The following is a 25,346-nucleotide window of genomic DNA, read 5'->3' as shown; positions in this document are numbered from 1 at the left end:
GTATATATAATGTGTGTGTGTGTGTGTGTATACATATATATATAATATAGGGGGACTCGTTATTTTATTAACATTAATCCACGCCGTCTGTCCGTGTATTGAGCGGTGATAATTTATCACTGCTTAATAAACTGACATCTTGGTGTTTCAGTGAATTTCTGGTACTGTAATCTCGTAAAGTCTCACGAGATTCCAGTATTAGGGGCCGTTCTCCACTGTTGGAAGCGCTTGTAGATCGCTTCACTCCTCCAAAGGTGAAGCGATCTACAAAGCTTCATAAACTGGCACACAGAGGAGAAAGATCTTCACTGTGAATGCCGGAGAATGAAGCAGTGAATAGATTTCACTGCTTCATAAACGGACACCAAAATACCAGGCTACAATCCAATGCAGCAACAATGTATCCAGCAGCACATCTGGTAACAACAGTTCTCATTGTAAATCTTTTTCTCTAAATAAATTTTGAGAGACAATTTGTATTGGATGAGGCTGTGCCTTTTGCAAAGCAGTCAAAATCAGAGGAACCAGGCAGTGTGCGTACAAACAGCTTTAGAATGAATGTTGTTATATGCATTGTGCATTTTTGTGACATTTATATTGCATCCAATACATTGAAATGTCAACTGCGAAAGATCTTGTACCCATGACAGTGATGTATATTCAGCCCAATTTTAAATCTTTAATGGTGAGTTTTGTAAGGATGTGAGCTAAGTAGTAACCACAAACAGAAAAACACTTTTCTGTAGTCATATGCTTAAATACTATAAGCTCATGTCCTAATGAAAGTCACAGATGTGATTTGGCAAATTTAATTTGCAGAGGCCCAAACATTTTGTAAGTATGGCTGCTTTGAGCATTCAGTATTTGGCTTACAGCTGCAGAAAAGTTATGTCCTCCATAAAGCAGCACACACTACTCTTTCCACACTAGAATGAAGGTGCATTCACTGAGTAACTCATCACATATTTATTACAATAAAAAAATGGAGCATTACATGCACTGTAATAATAGAGTGTAAATGTGGTGCTGAAGTCTTACATTCATGGAGGAGTTCAATTTACTAATGGTCTCATCGTCTGTTGGGCACTGGTAGATTTGGACTCCATTGCTGACCAGTTCACTCATCAGCTTTGTTTTGAACTTATGCAACTCTGACTTTGAGATCACGTCTGCTTTTGCTATCACAGGAATAATGTTCACCTAGGAAAAAAAAAAAAAAAAAAAAAAAAAACATGAAAGGCTACATAATGAAGACACCTATATTCAGGTGAGGAGTACAGATTTAAAACATTCAAATCGGTTTAAGCAACAAATTTGAAATAAAACACATTTCTTTGAAAAATATATTTCATATTTAGTGATACGCTTGGGATAACATTTACAAAATGAAGTCATATTTAAAATCAATGGAAAGAGTAATGAGAATAGGCAAATTACAATTAAGTGAATATACAAGTGCTGTAAGTCGTTGCAACCAACCAGAAATTACTTCCCAACTATTCCGATTAGTTGATAAAAGGTTACTTCATAGGTTTGGATCTTTGCATCTCCATGGTAGAACAAGCATGTGTGTCTAATACTCTTGTAATAAGGAATATATTTCTATCTATATTTTCTTATAATAAATAGGACTCATGGCATTGAGCACTGGCTTGTAATCTAAATGCTTCTAGCACTTTATATAGCAATAGGGTAGAAAAAGATTCTTAGCTTTGGAGGAATGAGAAAGGTTACTGGGCGGACAATGAGCCAAGATGGGGACCTCAGTTGCCTGCAGTCACAGAGGTTTCTATTTTCCCATATATAAAATTGTAGTGAATAGGGAGGAAGGAATTCCTATGCTTTTTTAGGCACGTGTGGATACTAAAGATGGATAATAGTATTGGGATCACTGCAACACAGGGGCACAATTTATGATACACATTTCTTTGCCAACAGGTCACACCCCAAATCTCAAGGCTTTTTTTGGCCATACTTTTTGTGGATAATTGGGATACACTTATTTATGTTTTCCTGTTATTCAGAGTAAGCCAATAGCGGGCTATTGCCTGCTATCAGCTGATGTGGCAGAGCCGCTCCAGACATTGCAAGGATCCCAACAATATTGGCGGGATCCACAAAACTGCCCACTTGTCAGCTGGCTCGGCCTCTCAGCATGCGGCTCAGGGCCGGAGCCAGTCGTGCCCGCCCCCTCTCTTGTCTGGTGCTTCAGTGAGCGCCGGAAGAGCAGGGTTGAGAGCAGTGACTGACCGCCAGTGCTCTCCACTCTGAGAAGACCAAGAGCTGAGTGATCAGCGGTTATGTGATTGCTCAGTTTCAGGTTTTAGAGACAATGTGGGACAGCTGCAGCATCACACCAATGCTGCAGCAGTGAGGAGAGTATGTATGTTTTTTTCCAAAGTCTATCCTTCTTTAGGGATTATCATACCAATAAAAAATCACCAGCTAGGCCCTGAGGGTAATTAATATGATAACAGTAAAAGGCTTAGCAGCATACAGTTTATGACAATGTGCAGAGTGGAATGATGTGAAATAATTCATATGCAGCTGAGTGGAGCGGTCAGAGCGCTAGAAAAGTGTATGGAGTGTAGTTGTGAGATGTATGTCACATACAGCACAGCAACTTAGGATGGTTCATAGAAGGTCAGGTACAACATAGATTGCAAAGTGTAGTGGTCAGGAGTACATTACATACAGCAAACTTTTGTTAATCTCATAGTAAACCAGGAAATCTGCAGCACAAAACATAAATGTCAGATGGCCATTATGTAGCTCTGCTCCTTCCTTTAGCATGGTGATGGGGGGAGAAGCAGGAAAACTGCTTTCAGACCTTTCTTGTGGATTTGACAAATTGAGTTTTGGTGTGGTGTATTGGTAGTGCAAGGTCCGCTTGAAAGTCTGGTTAGCCAAGTATTACCTTAAGGCCCCTTTCACACTGGAGCGGTGGGTGCGTCTGCGGTAAAGCGCCACTATTTTTTAGCGGCGATTTACAGTCAATTTTGTGGCGCTAACGGCCGAGAAAGGGTTAAAACCACCCACAAAGCGCTGCTGCAGCAGCACTTTGCCAGCGGTATAGCCGCACTACCCATTGATTTCAATGGGCAGGAGTGGTGCAGGAGCAGTATACACACCGCTCCTTCACCGCTCCAAAGATGCTGCTAGCAGGACTTTTTTTAGCGTCCTGCCAGGGCACCGATCCAGTGTGAAAGCCCTCGGGCCTTCACATTGGAGACACAGGAACGGCTCTTTCAGGGAGCTTTTAGAGCTGTAGCGCCTGCAAAGTGCCCCAGTGTGAAAGGGGTCTAAAAGTTAAAAAAAGAATGTTATAATTATTGTGTGCTCTTTTCTTTCTAGATGTTGATGTTCTCAGTACAACATTTTGTTTTTAAGAAAGACAACTAAACTTCTGCTATATAATAACATAGTAGGACAATACATGTACATTTTATCTGTGTTTTAATCTTAGGATTTTTATCCTTCCATTGTTTATATGACTAATTGTTATTTAGCAATACACAATTGTAAACTGTACCACAGATTTTTTTTCTGTGATTTTCTGCAAGTTATGCTATTTAACCAGTTCCGGACCAGCCGCCGCAGTTGTACTGGGGCAGGTTGGCTCGGCTGGGCGAAGCGACGTTACCTTACGGAGGCCGCGTTGATCGGATTTGCTTCAGAACTGACCAGTCTCCAGGCCCAGGCCAATGATCTCTGGCCTGGACCTGGTGATTGGTTCTGGCAAATGAAATCCTTCACCTGCCTGTGTAAGTGTAAACACAGGCAGGGGAAATTATGTAATCTCCCCTCGTGGAACTCTTTTCCGTTCCAGAGAGAGGAGAGAAGACATCGTAAGTTGCACACTACACTGACACAGTACACATAGGCACACTTGTCACTGCAAACTTGCCACCCCCCCAGTTAGCCCCTTCACTCCCTGTCACAGTGTCACCCAGTGCAGTGTTCACATTTTTCTTTGATCACTGTACTGGTGTCAATTGTGACAATAATCAATGTTAGGGTACTTAGTAGTAGCCCCAAATAGGTTTAGGGACCCCCCTAAACACCCCCCCATAAAGGTTTAACCCCTTGATCACCCAGTCACCAATGATCACCGTATTAGTGTTTCGGGTGACGCTGGTTATTTAGCTATTTTCTTTATAGCGTCAGGGCACCCGTTGTATATTAACTGATAAAAGGTTTAACCCCCTGATCACCCAGCGGGTGATATCAGTTATGTTTTAGCGTCAGTTAGGGTCTGCGCTGCCTCAGGCAGCATCAGATTAGTGCCAGTAGCGATAACACCCACGCACTCAGCATACACCTCCCTTAGTAGTATAGTGTCTGAACGGATCCATATCTTTGATCTGATCAGAACTATATTAGCATCCCCAATAGTTTAGGGTTCCCAAAAACGCAGTGTTAGCGGGATCAGCCCAGATACCTGCGAGCACCAGCGTTTAGCCCCTCCGCCCCAGCCCAGCCCACCCAAGTGCAGTATTAATCGATCACGGTCACTTACAAAACACTAAACACATAACTGCAGCATTTGCAGATTTAATTATCTTGACAGCAACAGCGTTTGCTCTCACAATACGTAAATCAGCGACTCAAGCGCTGTAGGAGGCGATTTCACCACCACAGTTAAAAAAAAAAAAATGGTGCATGTATGCCCATTATTAGAAATGGGTGGATGAAGGGCGGTATTCCAATGGTGGGCCACCGATCAATCTCTTTTTTTGCGTTCAGCCCACATGCTGCATGTGAAAAAGAACATTACAATATATGCCCAACAAGGACCAGCAACGTACTGACTGACGTACTCTAGACTGCTTTTACATTTACAAGCAGTGGGAGGCAATACCCCCCCCCCCCCCCCACCGTCTTCCATGGTTTTCTCGGGCTCTCCTCTCCTAACAGGGAACCCAATGCAGCCTGTGGTTCTGTCAGCTGACCATAGAGCTGATCAGAGACCAGAATGGCTCCAATCATCTCTATGGCCTAAGAAACCGGAAGCTACGAGCATTTCATGACTTAGGTTTCGCTGGATATAAACAGCGCCATTGGGAAACTGGGAAAGCATTTTATCACACCGATCTTGATGTGGTCAGATGCTTTGAGGGCAGAGGAGAGATCTAGGGTCTAATAGACCCCAATATTTTCAACCTGTCACTACCTATTGCTATAATAGGGGATATTAACATTCCCTGAGACAACAATAAAAATGATTAAACAAAAATTATAATGAAACGAACAGTTTAAAAATAATATAGCAAAATAAATAATAATAATAATAATAGAAAAAAAAAAAAAAGCCCCCCCCCCCCCCACGCACAAAGGCGAACGCAAGCGTCGGTCCGGTGTCATATGTAAACAGCAATTGCACAATGCATGTGAGGTATCACCGTGAAGGTCAGATCGAGGGCAGTAATTTTAGCAGTAGACCTCCTCTGTAAATCTAAATTGGTAACCTGTAGATGATTTTAAAGGCTTTGAAAAATGTATGTAGTTTGTCACCGCTGCACATTTCTGCGCAATTTTAAAGCATGTCGTGTTTGGTATCCATGTACTCGGCATAAGATCATCTTTTTTATTTCATCAAACATTTGGGCAATATAGTGTGTTTTAGTGCATTAAAATGAAAAAGTGTCAGAAAGGGCTTTGTCGTCAAGTGGTTAGAAGAGGTGGTAATGTGTGACCTCTTTTTGGAAAGTAGACACTCCAGGCTATTTGCTGATAGGCATGTTGAGTCCATAGAATATTTTATATTTTGCCACAAGTTTCGGGAAAATTACAAACTTTTTTTTTTTTGCAAAAAGTTGTCACTAAAATGATATATTGCTCAAACATGCCATTAGCATATGTGGAATTTCACCCCAAAATACATTCTGCTGCTTTTCCTGAGTACAGGGAACCCACATGTGAGACTTTTTGGGAGCCTAGCTGTGTACAGGACCCCGAAAACCAATCACCACCTTCAGGCTTTCTAAGGGCATAAAATGGTGATCACTACCGAGCACAGTTTCAGAGGACATGAAATGTCAAGATAACACAACACCCCCAAATGACCCCCTTTAGGAAAGTAGACACTTAAAGCTTTTTGCTGAAAGGCATGTTGAGTCCATGGAATATTTTATATTTTGCCGTAAGTTTTGGGAAAATTAAAAAAAAATTTTTTACACAAAGTTGTCATTAAATGATATATTATTGTTCAAACATGGCACGTTTATATGTGGAATTACACCCCAAAATACATTCTGCTGCTTCTCCCGAGTATGGGGATACCACATGTGTGAGACTTTTTGGGAGCCTAGTCGCGTACAGGATCCCAAAAACCAAATCATCGCCTTCAGGCTTTCTAAAGGCGTAAAATTGTGATTTTGCCCCTCACTACCTATCACAGTTATAGAGGCCCTGAAATGTCCAGATAGCACAACCCCCCCCCATGACCCCATTTTGGAAAGTAGACACCCCAAAGGTGCAAGGGAGGATTTTAACTTTCTCCAAAGATGGACCCCAGTTTTATTCAAACCCCTGAAAAATATGAAGCTGAAATCTGATGACCAAAGTACACTTGCATGCAATAAACAAACATACACACAGGGACAGACATACACACCCAGAGCTCCAATAAAATAGGACCACAAATTGTAAAATTACCTTGCTGTCTAACTTCTTCATGGTTATCAGATCGAGGGATCTAAGTGAATGTCCAGTGGGAGCAATGAAGTAAAGGCATGCATGAATACGGGTGTCATGATATTTGTACAATAAACGCTTTATCTTTAATTCTTCTTGTAAGTAGGCTTCAAATTGTGTGTCAATGTAGTCCACGATGGGCATATAGCTGAAATAATATGAACACTGAATGAATAGGAATAATATGCAAAATGAAACAATTACTAGCATGGTTTAGGCAAACATGCTCCAAAGAAAGGTAAACTTTTTGTCCACACTGAAAACGATGAGGAAATTTAACAGAGTTTATTGAAGTCTTCCATATAAAACACAAACCTTACAGCTTCAACCAGAAGAACAGCATTTAATGCTTTTCACACAAAATGTACATTCTGCATGAAATGCATTAATTGCTGTTTCCCTGGTTGAAGCTGTGATGCTTGTAAGTGTTTTATATGGAAGACTTCAATAAACTCTTTTGAAATTTCCTCATCATTTGGAGTGTGGTCAACTGGTTTACCTTTCTCTTTGGAGTTTCACGATCACGGATCGGAACAGCACCTGATCGGTTTGCGGAGGGGCTGATTAACTTACTGCTTGCCTGGAGAAGTGTTTTATTCTATTAGGGAAACATGCAGCCTACATATAAATGATAAGCTGTAGACACACAAATACACTATATTGTCAAAAGTTTTGGGAAACCTGCCTTTACATGCACATGAACTTTAATGGCATCCCAGTCTTATTCCGTAGGGTTCAATATTTAGTTGGCCCACCCTTTGCAGCTATAGCAGCATCAACTCTTCTGGGAAGGTAGCCCACAAGGTTTAGGAGTGTGTCTATGTGAATGTTTGACCATAGTCTTTACTTTATGGACCTTGCTTTGTGCACTGGTCCAAATCATTTGGTGAAAAGGGGGGGTGGGGTGATTATGGTGTGGGGTTGTTTTTCAGGGGTTGGGCTTGGCCTCTTAGTCCCAGTGAAGGGAACTCTTAAGGGGTCAGCATACCAAGACATTTTGGACAATTTCATGCTCCCAACTTTGTGGGAACAGTTTGAGGACGGCCCCTCCCTGTTGCAACATGACTGAGCACCAGTGCACAAAGCAAGGTCCATAAAAACATGGATGGGTGTGGAGGAACTTGACTGACCTGCACAGTCCTGACCTCAACCCGATAGAATACCTATATCTATATATACACACACAATATATACCTATATATATAACCCCCCATATTATATCATGCAGAAAGCTGAGGTAATTAGCTTTATGTCAGTTGTCATATGAAAGACAGATTTTTAACAGGACTGCCATAAATTATTGCACTGGTACTTAGCACAAAAAAAAAAATTATAAAAACAGTTGTTGTAGCATCCATTTACTTACATTTACATATTACAAATGTTTCTGACATGTAGGGACAACTGAAGGCATGAAACGACATGGTCAGACAAATGTCAAACAAACCTGTCATCTTTGTTTATCTGGTCCCCAAATCCTACTGTATTTACAATGGTCAATTTCAAGCGTACGTTGCTTTCAAGGAGGTCATAGGTCTGTGATTTGAGCTTTACTGATGGTTCAAAATGAGTGGATTCATGTTCTTCAAAGTTTGTATTAAACAGTGTGTTTATTAATGTTGATTTTCCAATACCAGTTTCCCCTGCAAAGTAAACATATTTAAAAATGAATCATAGTCTTGTAGTGTTTTATCCCTTTTTAGCACATTATTATCCAAGGGCATTAAACAACAGCAAACAAATTCAGCACATAGTCACATGACCACCCAAAATGTAGCTGTATTCTTTTACACATGGTGCAATTTCCTCCAGGGTCACATGACCCAATCATGTCTGCTCCACACTTTGTGAGCAATAAATTCTGTATTTTATGCATAGTTAGTATCCCAAGAAGCAAACGGCATCTTGTAGAGCAGCGGTAGTCAATCTAGGGGACCTTTATATGAGATAGCAGGTCTTGAGAAAGTGGATGCCTCTGCGAAACGCATCGAACCACATTTCCTAATCTCAGAAGACTACCATGCTATGCATCTTTCATCCCTTTAGCGGATGAAAGAGAATTGGTAGTATCAATGCCCATGCATATATGATGTATGTTTTTAGTAAGTCTTTTTATTGGATGAATTAAAGATCTGCATATATTTTTTTTAATTACTTGATGTATTTAGGTGTCTACTGGAGGGGTATTTAAAATCCTACCATGTATTTGTGTATTGTTGACACTGCAAGAGCAGTTGCTCCAGAGCCTAGTAAATGAGCTAGAGCTCTGTTGACTTCTATTATCCAATCACGTGCAAGCAAAAATGCAGTTTTTCTTATTTTCCGTACACATGATTGGATATTCTTTGCAAAGTGAAGCCTTACCTCATGTACTAAGGCCCTGGAGTAGGGCCGAAACAACTAATCGATTAATCAACAATTAATCGATTATGCAAATACTAATCGATTAAATCGGCCACTAACATAATGGGGTTAAACAAACAAACAAAAAATTAGCCCTTTATAGTACAAAAAGAGCAAATAATCGCTATTGTAAATATTAATTTCACAGTAAAAAAATGAACCCCTTACAGTAGTGATTATCTGTTTTTTTTGTACTATAAAGGGCTCATTTTAGTTTTTTTAACCCCATTATGTTATTAAACGTCTTAGGCCTGGTTCACACCTATGCGTTTTTTGGTGCTTTTTGCAGGAACGCACTACAGTTCATTTACATGGTTTCCTATGGGACACGTTCACATCTATGCTTTTTTTCAGCCGCTGCGTATTTGGAAAGGGTCAGGGACTTTTTTTAACGCAAAACATATTTGGTTCAATATACTTCAATGGAGAAGCTGCAGAAAAGAATGCAATATGTTTTTGCAGCAATTTGTGTTTTTAACCTGCCCAACAACAAATTGGCCAAAAAAGATTGCAGAAACAGAAATCGCAGTAAAATCACGTGCACAAAAATCTAAACGCACAGCAAAAAGCACTGCAGAAACGGATCAAAAGCAAACTGCATAGGTGTGTACTGAGCCTTATGCTGGCCACACGGATCAATTTTCAGACGAGAATATTCAGATGAAAAATCTTTGTACATTCGCTGAATGAAAGAATGTTGTTTGAAATTTTCACTTGTTTTTAACATTCTGTTTTTAAAATTAAATGTAATTTCTGAATGAAAACCACATACACGGTCTGCAAATTCCTTTCACCAAGAAGTTTTCTATTATTTCTAAAATTTCCCGTCACCGTGGTTGAAAACGAACGTCGATTTGGCCCCACCAACAATTCGAAAATCGAACAAACGTTCTTAAAATGACTATTTTTTTTGAAGGAAGACATTGTTTTTGTATGGCCAGCATATAATATATTACAGTTCTGTCTGAATCGGCAAAACAGTCTAACGTTTTTTTTTTCTTTAAATAAAAAAATTTGATCTCTGAGTCTGATATTTACCAGATTCATTCTTTAAGAGTATATACCGAATATCCCCTCTAATAGTATATACAGTGTATATGCCCTCCTAATAGTATATACCGTATATCTCTTCTGTCTGATTTTCTCAGAGAGGATTAGATATTTTGCTCCCTAACTATATAGTTGGTTATTTATATTTACCACTGCATAGAGATATTTAACCACTTGCTTACTGGGCACTTAAATCCCCTTCCTGCCCAGACCAATTTTCAGCTTTCAGTGCTGTCACACTCACTTTGAATGACAATTGCGCGGTCATGCTACACTGTACTCAAATGAAAATTTTATCATTTTTTTCACACAAATGGAGCTTTCTTTTGGTGGTATTTAATCACCACTTTGGTTTTTATTTTTTGCTAAACAAAAAAAAGACAAATTTTTGAAAATGTTAAAAAAAAAGTTTCATAGTTTGTTATAAAATTTTGCATATAAGTAATCATTTTTTCCTTCATTGATATTCGCTGATGAGGCTGCACTGATAGGCACAGATAAGACGGCACTGATAGGCACAGATAAGACGGCACTGATGAGTGGCACTGATAGGTGGCATTGATGGGTACTGGTAGGTGGCACTGATAGGCAGCACTGGTGATGAGGCACTTTGGCGGTGACTTTTATAGGTGGCACTGTGGGCACTGATAGGTGACACTGGTAGGTGGCGCTGGTGGGCACTGGTAGATGGCAGAGAAGCCTCTGCAGAGGCTCTCCATGATTGGGACTGATGTCCTTCTCACAGCCGCTGGTGATCGGCTTTTTTTTTTTCCTTCTCACGTTACAAGCGTGAGGAGGAAAAAATAGCCGGTTACCGGCTCTGTTTACATCACATGATCAGCTGTCATTGGCTGACAGCTGATCATGTGGAAAAGGGCCAGGATCGACCCCTTACTCCGATCTGTGATCATCTGAGTCTCATAGACTCGCTGATCACAGGGGGCACGCAGGCCGCTCGAGCACGGGAGGACGTCCTCAGGCAGCGAAGTGAAATGTGAAAAGAAAGAGAAGGAGGCAACAACCCCAGATTACGAGGTGGTGCAAGACAGGTTTGAGGAAGAGGAAGAAATAAAAATGGAAATAGAGAGATGGCAGCAAGTGAAAGCAGATATAGATATACATATCTTGCAAACCTCCATCAGAACAAACTTGCTGCCAGTGACACTGCTCCCCTTTCACCCTTGGGAGCTGCAGTAAAAGTTGCTTTTTTATTTTAACGAAAGATCGGCAAGTTAATTTGTTAAACATGAAGTGGGAATTCCACCCATTCTGTAAGTATTGATCCTGCGACAGCTCAAGTGTATACAATACAGGATTTTACTGGATCTATATGATGTTACAGATGTTGGCAAGAACTCTGCACATGTCCTGGAAAATCACTAACACTAATTGAAAGGATGAACTATAGCCGCCATGAATCTGCAGGAAAAGGGGTTGGGTAGTCAAATTATGTTACGGGATGTCAGCCAATTCTGATTGGACAACATCCAATGTAACCTCCAGCAATTGCTTGATGTGGGTGAAGTATCAGATCGCAAAATCAACCAAGGGACCTCGCCATTTGTGCAGTGCAGATACATGTTCACTCATAAATTTGGGCTGAAATGTCCATGCAATAATGTCATCTGTTCACAGCATACAGTGCGATAACACCCATTATACCAATACAAAAGCACCAGTTTAGCAGTACCAGGATTAGAGTAGAAAATGCAGAAGAGAAAGCAGAAAGAGACACATAAAGCAAATAAACAGCAAAGTAAATATACCATTAAAGCAGAAGTATAGCAAGAGAAAGATGAAGAACAAAAACACAAGCAAAATAAGGTAAATGGTTTCTACATAGGCACAATACACTCATGTATAGGGTTTAGTATGGACTAGCTGGAGAATGTGTGTATTGCCCTGTCCATACACACTTTTTGTCCAAAGTTGGGATCTCAGACAGTTGAGAGCTAGAGCTTTTGTTCTTTTTTTTTGGATGAACTTGATGGACTTGTGTCTTTTTTCAACCCGACTAACTATGTAACTATAAAACCCCTTAATTTGTAGGTGACCACCAGTGAGGTGTCAGGGAATACTGACATTCATAGTCCTTTGGAAAAATAGTAAAGGCTCCAGCTCTCAATACTTTATTTCTACTTTTGGGATATCAAAAAAGTTCTACTATTTATATTTTTCCACTAAATTATTCTACCCATTTCAATGATCACACAACTACATACAACAGTCAGGATACCACAGTCCGGCATTTGATAAAGTGAATACAAATAATCATCATACTGTAATTTTCATCATCAGTGTGTTATTGCTAGCTGAATTGCATACATTTGAACTTACCAATACACAAGATATTGAAACAAAATCCTTCATGGACGGATCTACTAACAAGCTGGTCTGGTAAACTGTCAAAGCCCACGTGACCAGATAGAGGCAAGATACGGCCATTTTCATTCTGCTGGAGACAAAAATCATCTATTGTTACATTTTAAACTGAAAATGAAGAAAATCAGACAGGGCTGCCCCCTCGCCCCACTATTATTTGCCCTGGCAATAGAGCCACTAGTGGCACAGGTTAGGGCTAATGACGATATAATGGGGTTTGCATATGGTACATTACAAGAAAATGAAGAATATCATTCCGAAAAAACATAAGTGAACAGGTGAGAGAAAATCTCCTAAGAGCAGCACAAACAGCCAAGGTTTCTAACCCTTTTCTACGCCATCTAAAATAATAATAAAAAAATAAAAAAACAACAAAAAATAACTTTAAAGTGGTTGTAAACCTTTATATATAGCCAGTGAAGTGGCAAGCCTCAGGTGATACACAGAAATCAAACAAATTCTCCTGCATAAGTTGTACCTGTTTGTCTGTAATATCCCCCTCCTCTACAGCCTTCTAAAACACACAGATAGAAGGATTTTTCTCAGCTCCAGCAGCCAGGGATCTGGCTGCTGGCTGCTCAACTCTCCTCTCATCATAGAGAGGAGAGTTGAGTATAACCTGAGACCTGAGTGGAGGGAAAGGACACACCCCTCCCTACACACTTATAGGAAATCATACAACGCTGAGGTTGTCAATCACCTGCTGTGTGCTTGAGGGGGAGCAGACCCTCTCCCAAGAATTTGTGGTGTCAAGATAACCTGTCAGAAGTAACCCATGCAGACAGCAGAGGGAAAAGAGAGGAGACAGAAATCACACTGGGATATGCTCTGTTCAATTTTCATATCTAAGGTTTACAACAACTTTAAGTTAAAAGAGCAGTATGAGAATGTTTTTTTTTTTGGAATCATACTTACCTAGGTGGATGCAGCAATGGTCCGATGCTGTATCTGTCCCCCGCTGGCTCTAACACTGAGAAACGAGCAATCAAACACTGCAGATCACTCAGTTCTCAGAGCTCCCTGAGCAGAGAGCTAGCGGCTGTCAGTCACCACTCTCTGCTCTGCCCCCTGCTCACTGGAGCGCTGGGCTGCGGAGGGGGTGGGAGCTGACGGCTCAGCCTCTCAGTGGCTCACTGAGAGGCTGAGCCGGGTGCCAGTCCAGGCATGTGGGCGGATCCCAACCATATGGTTACGATCTTTCCCAAGCCTGGACTGGCTCTGTGGCTTCCGCCCGCTGTATGATGAAAACGGATCACAGGAGTGTACACCAAACTGCACTCCTGAGATCCACAGTAGTAGTACAGACAAATGAGCTTTGGCTGTACTTTTCCTTTAACAATCAACTTGTATACTGTATGAGACAGCAGTCTGATGCAGATTTTTTTTTTTTTTTTTTTTAACTATAGTAGGTTCATACAATATATAAAAATACTGGTATTTCTTTCACATATTTTACATATCACGTCACTGTAATGAACATTCAACATAATATATATTATAAAGCATTTTTTTTAGTGTTTTTATTAGCAATAAATCCTTGTCAATAACAGCATTTTTCTTAATTATGAACAATTATGAATATAAAATACTTTAGTTCAACACCACAGTACACTAGGGAAACTTACTTTTCTTCCATCTCGATTATAGTCACTGGAGGGGCTCTGTGGGGCTCTCATTCCAAGGTTTGATTGGTAAACCTAAAGTAAAAGAATATAGTAAAGTTTTCAAGTTGCAGCAGATATTATCTTAAAACCATGTTACATCATTGAAATTAGGACTTCTATATAACACAACGCAGCACGCTGTAGCAACAGTTCAGCAGCAAATTGTGAAGGCCCGTGCAATTGCACCTGAAAATGAGCAAAGCTCATGGCTGCTATGGCAAACATGGACCCAATATTTATTAAAGGGCACATGTGATAACAGTTCCCTCTTTAAAAAAAAAAAAAAAAAAAAAGGAAAGGAGAATACTGATATACTGAGCTGGTCATTTACCTTTTATAAACCAAATTTTCTAAACAAAGAGGCAGTTTATGATCCTTCAAACTTTAGAGGGACCGAACTGTGGACAGTGTGAGAAGAAAATGTCATGGTGTCACTGTGATTGAAGGGGGAGGAATCATGCCCCATTGTTTGTGTCCGTGGGAGGAATCGTGCCCCATTGTTTGTGTCCGTGGGAGGAATCGTGCCCCATTGTTTGTGTCTGTGGGAGGAATCGTGCCCCATTGTTTGTGTCCGTGGGAGGAATCGTGCCTCATTGTTTGTGTCCGTGGGAGGAATCGTGCCCCATTGTTTGTGTCCGTGGGAGGAATCGTGCCCCATTGTTCGTGTCCGTGGGAGGAATCGTGCCCCATTGCTCGTGTCCGTGGGAGGAATCGTGCCCCATTGTTCGTGTCCGTGGGAGGAATCGTGCCCCATTGTTCGTGTCCGTGGGAGGAATCGTGCCCCATTGTTCGTGTCCGTGGGAAGAATCGTGCCCCATTGTTCGTGTCCGTGGGAGGAATGGAGCCCTATTATTGGTATCAAAGGGAGGAATGGTGCCCCATTGTTCATTAGCACACATTTGCAAACGCATGTGAAAGCTGCAAGGCCTCGTCAGGGCACCCTGTATTACTTGCAGTCCTAACACTACCAAATTTATAAGTGTCTCCACAGTGGAAGCACATGCATTGAATGGATAGGTGTGAGACAGGTGAGCCTGGAGGCTGCCCTAGCCCCCTTAAAGGGACAGGAGCACACTGGACACCCAGCGAGAGGGTGTCCAGTGTGCTCCTGTCCCTTTAAGGGGGCTAGGGCGGCCTCCAGGCTCACCTGTCTCACACCTATCCATTCAATGCATGTGCTTCCACTGTGGAGACACTTATAAATTTTGTAGTGTTAGGACTGCAAGTAATACAGGGTGCCTTGACGAGGCCTTGCAGCTTTCACATGCGTTTGCAAATGTGTGCTAACTAAACCCCTGCTTGTAACAGACGGTTAGACAGGCTAATTTGGTTGGTCAGCAGACTGGTTGGTGAGTTGAGCAATAGAATGGTCTTTGGCCTCCATTGTTCGTGTCTGTGGGAGGAATGGAGCCCTATTATTGGTATCAAAGGGAGCAATAGTGCCATCACTGGTATCAGTGGGAGGAATAGTGCCCCACTGTTGGTGTCAGTGGGCGGAATAGTGCCCCATTATTGGTATCAATGCAGAGAATAGTATGCCATATTTGGAGTCAGTAAGAGGACTAGTGCCCCATTGTCTGGGTCAGTGGCAGGAACTATTGCTGCACTGTTGCTGACAGTGGGGGTGAATATTGCCCCAAGGGCCAGATTAAAGCAAGCAAAGGGCCGCATCTGGCCCCCAGGCCGCAGTTTGGAGACCACTGCTCTAAACACTTACCTGACCCCTGGATCAATCCAGTGCTGTGCACGGCAGCAGTTCTTCTCTCCCTGCATTCACAGAACACAGAAGCAGCAGAGGGAGCCACTGGATACTCCTGCCGTCAATCAAAACCTATGAGGAGGGAGCAGTGGCGGGGCCAAGCTGCACTGTGTGCATCAATAGATGCACACAGACTGGCTCAAGATTGAGCTTCCTGGTGCACCACCATAGGGAGCCACTTCCTACGTTGATGCACCAAGAAGAGGAAAAGCCAAGAGCATGTGGGTGGGGGGCTACACCCCAGAAGAGGTGGTTTAGGGCTGTTCTGTGCAATACCATTGCAGAGAGCAGGGAAGTATATAATAGGTAGTATATAGTATATCTAGTGTATAGGTATATGAGTAAGTATGTTTGTTATTTTAATAAAAGAAAAAAAAAGCCTTTACAACCACTTTAAACTAAAAATCCAATGACAAGGTTCTAACCCTTCCCTACTCCGTCCAAAACTAATAGAAAAAAAAAAGTTTTAGATACATTTTATTGGAATAACAAAACTTCAGAAGAGCAAGCATGCCAAAAACATGACATCGAAAATCTTGCTTAGGTAACCCGTGTAAATATGTCCTACACATTCCCTTTAAATGCAATAGGAGAGCAGCTAAATTGACTGTACATCAGTACACAGAACCAAACTATGTGTATGTCCAATAATAATTCTTCATCATCATACAGAGTCATTACACAACTTATTCATGGCAAGACTGAAAGCCTCCAATAATGAGAGTTGTTGAGTTGTCATATCATGTTGAACTTGCTGCCAAACTCATCAGAGTTGCATCAGTTATTTTTCTGCCTCAGTTATTTGGCTTTGGACTTGCTGCCGACTTGCCAGACACATTTTTATTTTTTAACTCATATGGCACCAACATACAGTATAACACTTTACAGAAAACAATAGAAATAGTTTTCACAGAAAGAGTTGCAAGCCTTTGAAAAACTTTAGTAGAGTTTTTTTTTTTATTGGGTGTATGTGATTTTATAATTAATGCACCCCATGGTTACCAGCAGAACCTCCATTCTCTGACCATTTTACATATTTTAGTGCACAACAAAAATCCAGTTTACAAACCAAAGCTCAATTGGGATAAGGATAACTGGATAGAGATTCCTTGGGTTCCATAATGCTCAGGTTACATAAATCCAACTTTAACTTGACCGGGAAAACATATTGCTTTGGGATTTTCAGCAATATGAACAAGCAGCAGAAGGAATTCGGAACATGAATCTCTTCCTACAGTATCATATTATCCAGATATATAGTTTTATATTGTAAGATGAAGTCAGTAGTCCTGAAATGACAGCTGAGTATTGTAGGCTAATATCTGTGATTGCCAACTGTTAAGAAGTACGTGCAATGAGATCAGATTATTGCAATATTTTAATAGTCAGGAATTCTGAGGAGCCCAAGTAACCCCTTCCTACAGTTCTACTAACTGGAAAAGGAGAAATCTTGATATCCTGAAAAAGATTAAATCGATGATATACAGGTTTCCCCTGGTGTTCATGTATGTTACTGATGAAATCCTTGGCTGATTCATCAGGTCATTGCACATGGGCAGATCAATGGTGCCATATCACATGGACCATTCACGATGCCAAAACGCATGGACCGATCACCGATGCCAAGACGCATGGACCGATCACCGATGCCAAACGCGCATGGACCGATTACCGATGCCAAAAGCGCATGGACCGATCACCGATGCCAAAGCGCATGGACCGATCACCGATGCCAAAGCGCATGGACCGATCACCGATGCCAAAGCGCATGGACCGATCACCGATGCCAAAGCGCATGGACCGATCATCGATGCCAAAAGCGCATGGACCGATCACTGATGCCAAAAGCGCATGGACCGATCACCGATGCCAAAAGCGCATGGACCGATCACCGATGCCAAAAGCGCATGGACCGATCACCGATGCCAAAAGCGCATGGGAGGATCAATGGTGCCATAGTGCATGGGCTGATTAATGGTGTCATAGTAAATAGGATTAGAAATGGTGTCATAACATATGGACTGAACAACGGTTCTACAGTGCATGTGTCACCCCATGACCCCCAAATAAGCACTTGATTTTCAGAATGCAATCTGATGACTACCAGCAGAGTCTCTTCTCACAAATGCTTGGTTTACTATAAGGCCTCATGCACACGGATAGATAAAATGCTGTTAGGAGGCATCTAACTTTTTTTTATGCCTCTAAATGGAGTTCAGAGTTCTGTGTTAGCCTATGTGGCCATTCACATCAGGCATTTGGACCAGTATTTTTAAGAGCAGCATTTAGGCATAAAAAATGCACCACAGTAAACATTCAGAGATGAGCTTATGAGGAAATGTACTCAAGCAGTCAGAATAAAAAGTAATATTCTGGCCAGTAGAATGCATTTTTCGCTCAAAACCATATATCCATAAACATGACATTAAGTTCTGGCAGAAAAAATCCAGCATATTCAGGGCACACATTCATACACCCATCAGCATGAGGCCTAAGCACTGACAACGACATGCACACCAACATGTCAAAACTGGTCTGTGCAATTAAGTAATAAACATAGCAAAAAGAAAAAAAAAAAAACCCACAAGATTCATATCAATCAGATCGTTATTCTGAAAATGCAAGCAGTTGACAAGTTAATTTGCAACTATACATAGCAAAAGGTTAAATGTAGGAAGACAAATGACAGATGATTTCTGATGAGTTGATATGGAATTCAACTCTATCCTCTTTGTAAAGTGACTTGACCTCTCACACTCAAGGTAAAAAGTCAGACTAAGCCAAATTATTAGTAACTCCAGAATGTTCTACATTTCAAAAAAACTTACAGGTACGTCAGTAAGGGCTGAAAGTGGTTAACCCAAATACAGGGCACTTTTACCCCCTTCCTGCCCAGGCCATTTTTCAGCTTTTAGCACTGTCGCACTTTCAATGACACTTGTGCAGTCATGCAACACTGTACCCAAACTACATTTTTATTGTTTTGTTCACACAACTAGAGCTTTCTTTTATTTAACCACTTCAGCCCCAGAAGATTTGGCTACTGAATGACCAGGCCATTCTTTGTGATTCGGCACTCCGTCGCTTTAGCTGACAATTGCGCAGTCGTGCGACACTGCACCCAAACAAAATTGACGTCCTTTTTTCAGTGTATATTATTTAGTCTGTAGGAATGTCATAGAGTCCACAAACTATGGTACGTATATCTGAAAATTGATCAATCCTGATTAAGATCTCATTTGTTGAGGCCAAAAAAATCTCAGGACAGTACAAATATCCCCCAAATTACCAATTTTTGGAAAGTAGATAGTCCCAGGTATTTAGTAAGAGGCATTGCGAGTTGTATTTTTGTGTTATCAATTTTTTTGTTTTTTTACATACTGTCAGCAGTGCAGTACAGCGTCATCATATAACTGGTGTGGTGGTGATATATCCCACATACAACCAAAGTTAACCGAATGTGGGTGTCAGCTGCACTTTTGTATAAAACACAATCTACAAGGGAAATGGGGAATGGTGAGGAGCACCAGGACTTTGTGACATCCAGGGGGTTGGTAAGTCAGTGTACAGACATTTTTTTTTTTTTACACACAGTTTGACCAAAGCAAAATACAATCACTTTAAATTACCACACTATCTGCATGGAGTTTGTGTTCTCCCTGTGCTTGGGTGGGATTTCCCCAGGTAGTCAGGTTTCCTCTCACACTCCAAAGACATACTGGTAGGTTAGTTGTCTCATGTCTAATGTGGCCCTGGTATGTGTATGTATGAATTGAATGAGAGATAGGACCTTAGATTGTAAGCTCCTTGAGAGCAGGGACTGATGTGTATGTAAAGTGCTGTGTAAAGGGTTGGCACTATATAAATACCTGTACACACACACACACACACACATTATATATATATATATATATATATATATATATATATACACACACACACACACACTATAATTCAGTATATAGGATTAAATTTCTTTACTTCTAATGCCTTTATTTATACTTTTTCAGCAAAAGTGACAAGGGTTGGAAAAGTGAAACGCTGCCAGGAGGCGGGGGGTAGGATTCCTCACTACAGAGCAGAGTATCCAGGTTCAATATTTCCCCAATAAGTGATAATTACGTCACAAGTCACCAAACCCAGGCCAAACAAAGTCTGTGAAGGACATTAATCAACACCTAGGTGATTCATCCACACAATGAAGTCTGTATAGTTTCATGTAATAATGCCTACATTCTGACACTGGCTGAGTACAGCGATGGCTTTGGTGAGCCTGACAGGAAACACATTCATGTGAGTGACCTTCTTCTAAACTTATTCACAGCTCTGGAAAGAAATATGCATTCCAGAGAGAGCACACAATGACAACCTGAAATAGGAGCCCCGCTGATACAACCCAGCCAAATGTGTGCAGCAGCACTTTATCAACCATGACTTCCAGGATTTAAGTGCTGCGTTAGCATCATTTGTCATACTTCCAACTGAAAACATTATAATGATCCACAATAATGTCTATTAAAAACCACGCTTTTGCTTATAGCAATCAGTCAGATTTTGGCCCTTGTTCTAGTCTAGGTTTCAGCGTTAAAGGTAAAGCAGTATTAAACCCAAAAGCAAACAAACATTTATTATATTGCAGCTTACCAATTCTTAGATGTGATGGCTGCATTAATTTTTTTTTTTTTTTAGCCTTCAGAGGACATGCTGTAAATGGCGGCTCCCACACGCATGCGTAGGAGTGACATCATCGCGCCCCTGGCCACTCATGTAGCCAAAGGCTGCGAATCTGAAAAGAAGACCGGGTGAAGATGGAAGCCCTGTCAGCTCGGCACTGGAGGGCTTCGTTTTAAGGCAAGTTTTTCATAATGTGCTATGTGATGCATACTAGCACATGATGGCATTACCTTGCAGGGAAACATTTTCTTTTTTTCACCAACTGCAGTTTGCTACTGCTTTAACACTGGACAGGTGTGCCTTTAATGGTCAGCTTTTATTTATGTGAAACCTTTATACAAAATGGAATAAAACTTGTAGTAAGTGCTTATAAAATTTTAGCTGGTGTTTGGCTTCAATCATCTAAATCTCCCAGTGCAACTAAACACCCCCCTCCCCCTAGACTGACAATGCTGCTGTCTGCTGTGCCCCCTGTTCTCATTCCTCCAGAGTGGGGGCACTCTAATACAGGAAGGTGTGTTACTGGCCAGATCACCAGGTAAAAACAGAGGGGAAAAAGACAAGAAAAAAGTAAACCAAAGCAGTCACCACATGTAAGGATTGGTTAGCTGCAATATATTAAATTTTTGGAATGCAAAGCTTTATTTTTAATTTTTAGTAGAGCAAGGAAGGGTGCTCTGTCAGTTATTTCCCAACTGTGTCCTATTGGGGAGATTTACTGTCACTTCCTATCTCATCGCAAAAAGAGGAAGTGAGGGAAAACCCCTCCAAAGTCAGATAATCCCTGGCTGTCACCAGTGCTGGTGTCCCCATTGGAAGATTTCACCTCTATTCCTGTTCTGATGACAACCCACAATTTTGGGATTTTCTTTTACTTTCACTCCTGGTGATAATGGTAAACAGGGCAAATTGAGAGGATGTCTCTCTGAAAGGGGCACAGACAGCAAAAAAAAACAAAAACAAAAACAAACATGACAGGGGTTCTAATCTCATCTATCTCCACTCTATCCAAAGCAAAAAAAAAAAAATGCCTTTAGTAATACTTTAAAAGAGAAGTATTGGTTTGGGGGGAAAAAAAATTCTCACCTAGGTGGATGCAGCATCGGTCCGCTGCCAGCTCTGCACTGAGAGATCAAACACCGCTGATCGCTCAGTTCTTCCCACCACTCTGAGCGGAGAGTGTTGCGTGTTAGTCACCGCCCTCTGCTCTGCCCCTCCAGTGCTCACTAGAGCGCTGGGCTGTGGAGGGCGCAGGTGTGGCTGGCTAAGGCTCTTAGCGGTTCGCTGAGAGGCTGAGCCAGCTGCCAGTCAAGCCTCTGGGTGGATCCCAAATCTGACCATATGGTCGGGATCTTTATAGAGCCTGTTCCGGCTCTGTGGCCTCAGCCCAAAGCAGGCTTTAGCCTGCTGTCGGTTGAAAACGGGTCACAGGAGCGCAGAATAAACTACACTCCTGGGATCCATAGAATAAGTAGGGCCAAAAAAAAGCTTTGGCCCTATTTCTCCTTTAAAGTGGACCTCAAAGAATGAAGTTCTGTGGTCTATTAAGGCCCATTTACATTCCGCCATTTTTGTGTGTTGCGTTCCGCGTCAATGTGCGTTGCATTAAAGCTAAACTCAAGGAATTATGTGTATTGCATACTTGTGTCCAGCTTTCTGCATATCTCATGAACCAACTGAGGAAGCTGACAATCACTGTAGTAGTTGAACCTGGACTATTGTGGCTTTTACTGTAGTAGCAGTAACTACTACAGTGATTTTCAGTTTCCCCCAGTGGCCCATCAGGTATGAGCAATGCAAACTTGAACTGTGCCAAGCTGGATCAATGTAAGTATATAATACAGAAAATTCCTGGAGTTTAGGACAAACATACCCCGAAGGGTTTACTTTTTGTCTTGAATGCTTCCTAACAAATAGCAGTGCTTTTTCTGTGCTTTCAAGACCGTATATATGCAGTGTGAAATCATCTAAAGCACTGTTGCCTCTGACTGCTAGAAATAGGAAAGTTGGAGTTAGAGTTGGTGATATCATTACTGTGCTGCTCAATGTTGTCTTTGCTGGAGAGGAAGCTGTACCTGAGGACTTGCAGTGCTTCTCTCATTCTGTGCATATATGCGTCCTCCATCACTGCAACTTGAATATTCCTCACTAGTCATATAGAGGGCAGATATGACAAGGATGCAAAACCCTGCCTCTACCAAGATGATCACCTCTACACAGAGACTGTGCAAACCAAGGCATCATCATCAGTATTAAGCAAAAGTGGTTAGTGTTTCTTAGCGTTCTGCCTGACTTTTGAGGGCAAGGTTTCCACAGCTCAGATCCTCTTTAATATCTCATGGATTCTATGTTAACACCTGTATTCATCAAAATGATCATTCGCTCTTAAACCTACATTTTATCTATATGTGGGTTCTAGTGAGCTGACTCATGCTCTGGTTTCTTATCGGAGTCTTCAACAAAAAGGTTTCATTGTATTTCCTGTACATGCTCCTACTCACTATGTAGTATCAATCCCCCAGCAGTATGGATGTGATGTTCACTCAGCAGTCTAAAGTTGGCAATACATTGTACAAAATGTGGCCAGTTCCTTATGAGCTGTCCGAAATTTGCTCTGTGCCTGACATCCCATGGTTGGGAAAAAAAAAAAAAATCAAAGGAGCCAGGCAGCAAATGGTCAGTCGAAAAGTGGCTGCATCCAAATCAATTCCTGGTCAGACCACTGTCAAAATGCAATAGGCACAGAGGTAGATTAGCTGTCGATGGAGGAATCCATTAGACTTGCACTATAATGCCGCGTACACACGATCTGGAATTTTGGTCGGAAAAAGATATGACGGCTTTTCCGACGGGATTCCGCTCAAGCTTGCCTTGCATACACATGGTCACACAAAAGTTCGCTGAACTTTTGACCGTCAAAAACACGGTGACGTACAACACTACGACGAGCCAAGAAAATGAAGTTCATTGTTTCCGAGCATGCATAGGAATTTTGCGCGTCGGAATTGCTACAGAGGATCGCATTTTCGGATAGGAACTTTTTCCGACCGAAAAATTGAGAACATGCTCTCAATCTTTTGCTGGCTGGAATTCGGCCAGCAAAAGTCCGATGGAGCATACACACGGTCATTTTCCAACCAAAAGCTCATATCGGTCTTTTGCTGGCCGAATTTTCCGATTGTGTGTACGCGGCATTAGTGTGTGTCAGCCTAAAATGAATCTCAAAATGCAGAGAATGAATTACCAAATTTGGTTGGACTGACTTTTTAAAAAGGACCTGTATGCAGTTTACAGCAGGCAGCTTTCCCACTCTAAATATACACTACCATTATTCATCTGCTTTCTGCACTGCCAAGATGAATTAAATAAATACTAACAGATGCAGATGAATATACAGATAAATGTATAGGGGGTTGATTTACTAAAGGCAAATAGGCTGTTCAATTTGCAAAGGAATTTTCACCTAGCTTAGTGATGGAGGTGACGCTCTGCTGACTTTTCTGACTTCTTTCATCCAATCATATGCAGGCAAAAATGCGGTTTCCTTACACATGATTGGGTATTCTTTGCAAAGTGAGGCTTCCCTTCATTCACTAAGCTCTGGAAAAAAAATTCCCTTGCAAAGCGAACAGCCTGTTTGCCTTTAGTTAATCAACCCCATAGTGTGACATAGCTAATGTTACAGCATCTGTTTTCATGCTATAGAACCTAAAGCAATTAAACCACCTGTCTGCTTTGTGAAGCATGAAAATGACAGCATTATGATCAAACAATGACACATCAGGAAGTCACGACCACAAGCCTCAACCCAGATTTATTATCTCCTTCTTAATAGAGCCACAATATTTATATATAGAAGCATCAAATGCGATGAGTGTTTAAGTCACAGTTCTGTTGTAAAAGAATGCAGCCTTGGGTCATTGTGCGGTTTTTTTACAATACATCCTGATAAAGGAAGTTCTGTGTTGTAGAGCGCAGAGAAGGAAGCAGGCTTGTTTAGAGCAGCCCACATTCTTATGTCATCAAGAAGAGCAGGACTGGGAATGGCACATATGGAAAGCATTACTGTGCACAGGAATTCCACATATAAGGAGTGGCTCTGTAACTAACAAGCACCAGCCTAAACTTCCTCTGTTCTGAGCTACTACAGACACTGCTCACACAATGACATCGACACACACTTCTACAGGACCTTGCAAGGGGATCCTAAAACACCCTGCTATATTATTATAGGTAGGATACAAAAAAGAAAAAAGAAAAGAAAAAGAAAGAGAAAAGAGAAAACAAATGAAAAAGAAAAAAGAAAGAAAAAAGAAAAGAAAAGGAGAAAAGGGAAAAGAAAAGAAAAAGGAGAAAAGAAAAGAGAAAAAAAAAAAAGAAGGAAAAAGAAAAGCTAGATCGATGGATACATACAAAAGAGAAGAGAGGAAGAAAGAAAGAAAATAAAGAAAGAAAAAGAAAGAAAAGAAAGAAAGAGAAAAAGAAAAAAGAGAAAAGAAGAAAAAAAATGAGAAAAAAAAAAGATAGATCGATAGATACATACAAAAGAGAAGAGAGGAAGGAAGAAGGGAAAGAAAGGAAAGGAAAGTAAAGAAAAGAAAGAAAGGGAAAGAAAGAAAGTAAAGGAAAGAAAGGAGAGAAAGGAAAGAAATGAGAGAGAAAAGAAAAGAAAAGGAAAAAAAAAAAAAGATAGATTGATAGATACATACAAAAGAGAA

General features: G+C 41.1%; 1 protein-coding gene across 2 annotated transcripts in view; it reads right to left on the bottom strand.

Annotated features, from left to right (window-relative positions):
- LOC141127879 (septin-10-like) overlaps window positions 1-25,346 on the bottom strand; it is a 93,030-nt gene that overhangs the window by 29,061 nt on the left and 38,623 nt on the right. The window contains exons 2-6 of one of the 2 annotated variants that reach the window (XM_073614741.1): window positions 14,157-14,228; window positions 12,487-12,604; window positions 8,144-8,339; window positions 6,658-6,844; window positions 1,039-1,200 (exon numbers count right to left, since the gene is read on the bottom strand). In XM_073614741.1, the coding sequence (XP_073470842.1) occupies window positions 1,039-1,200; window positions 6,658-6,844; window positions 8,144-8,339; window positions 12,487-12,604; window positions 14,157-14,228 (735 nt within the window). The remainder of the gene's footprint in view (window positions 1-1,038; window positions 1,201-6,657; window positions 6,845-8,143; window positions 8,340-12,486; window positions 12,605-14,156; window positions 14,229-25,346) is intronic. The other variant, XM_073614742.1, reaches the window with a different exon arrangement.

This window comes from Aquarana catesbeiana, linkage group LG02, assembly GCF_042186555.1.
Source record: "Aquarana catesbeiana isolate 2022-GZ linkage group LG02, ASM4218655v1, whole genome shotgun sequence".
In the NCBI taxonomy this organism is placed as follows: domain Eukaryota; kingdom Metazoa; phylum Chordata; class Amphibia; order Anura; family Ranidae; genus Aquarana; species Aquarana catesbeiana.
Note: the sequence above shows the minus strand (reverse complement) of the source record. Positions and strands in the feature narration are given on the sequence as shown.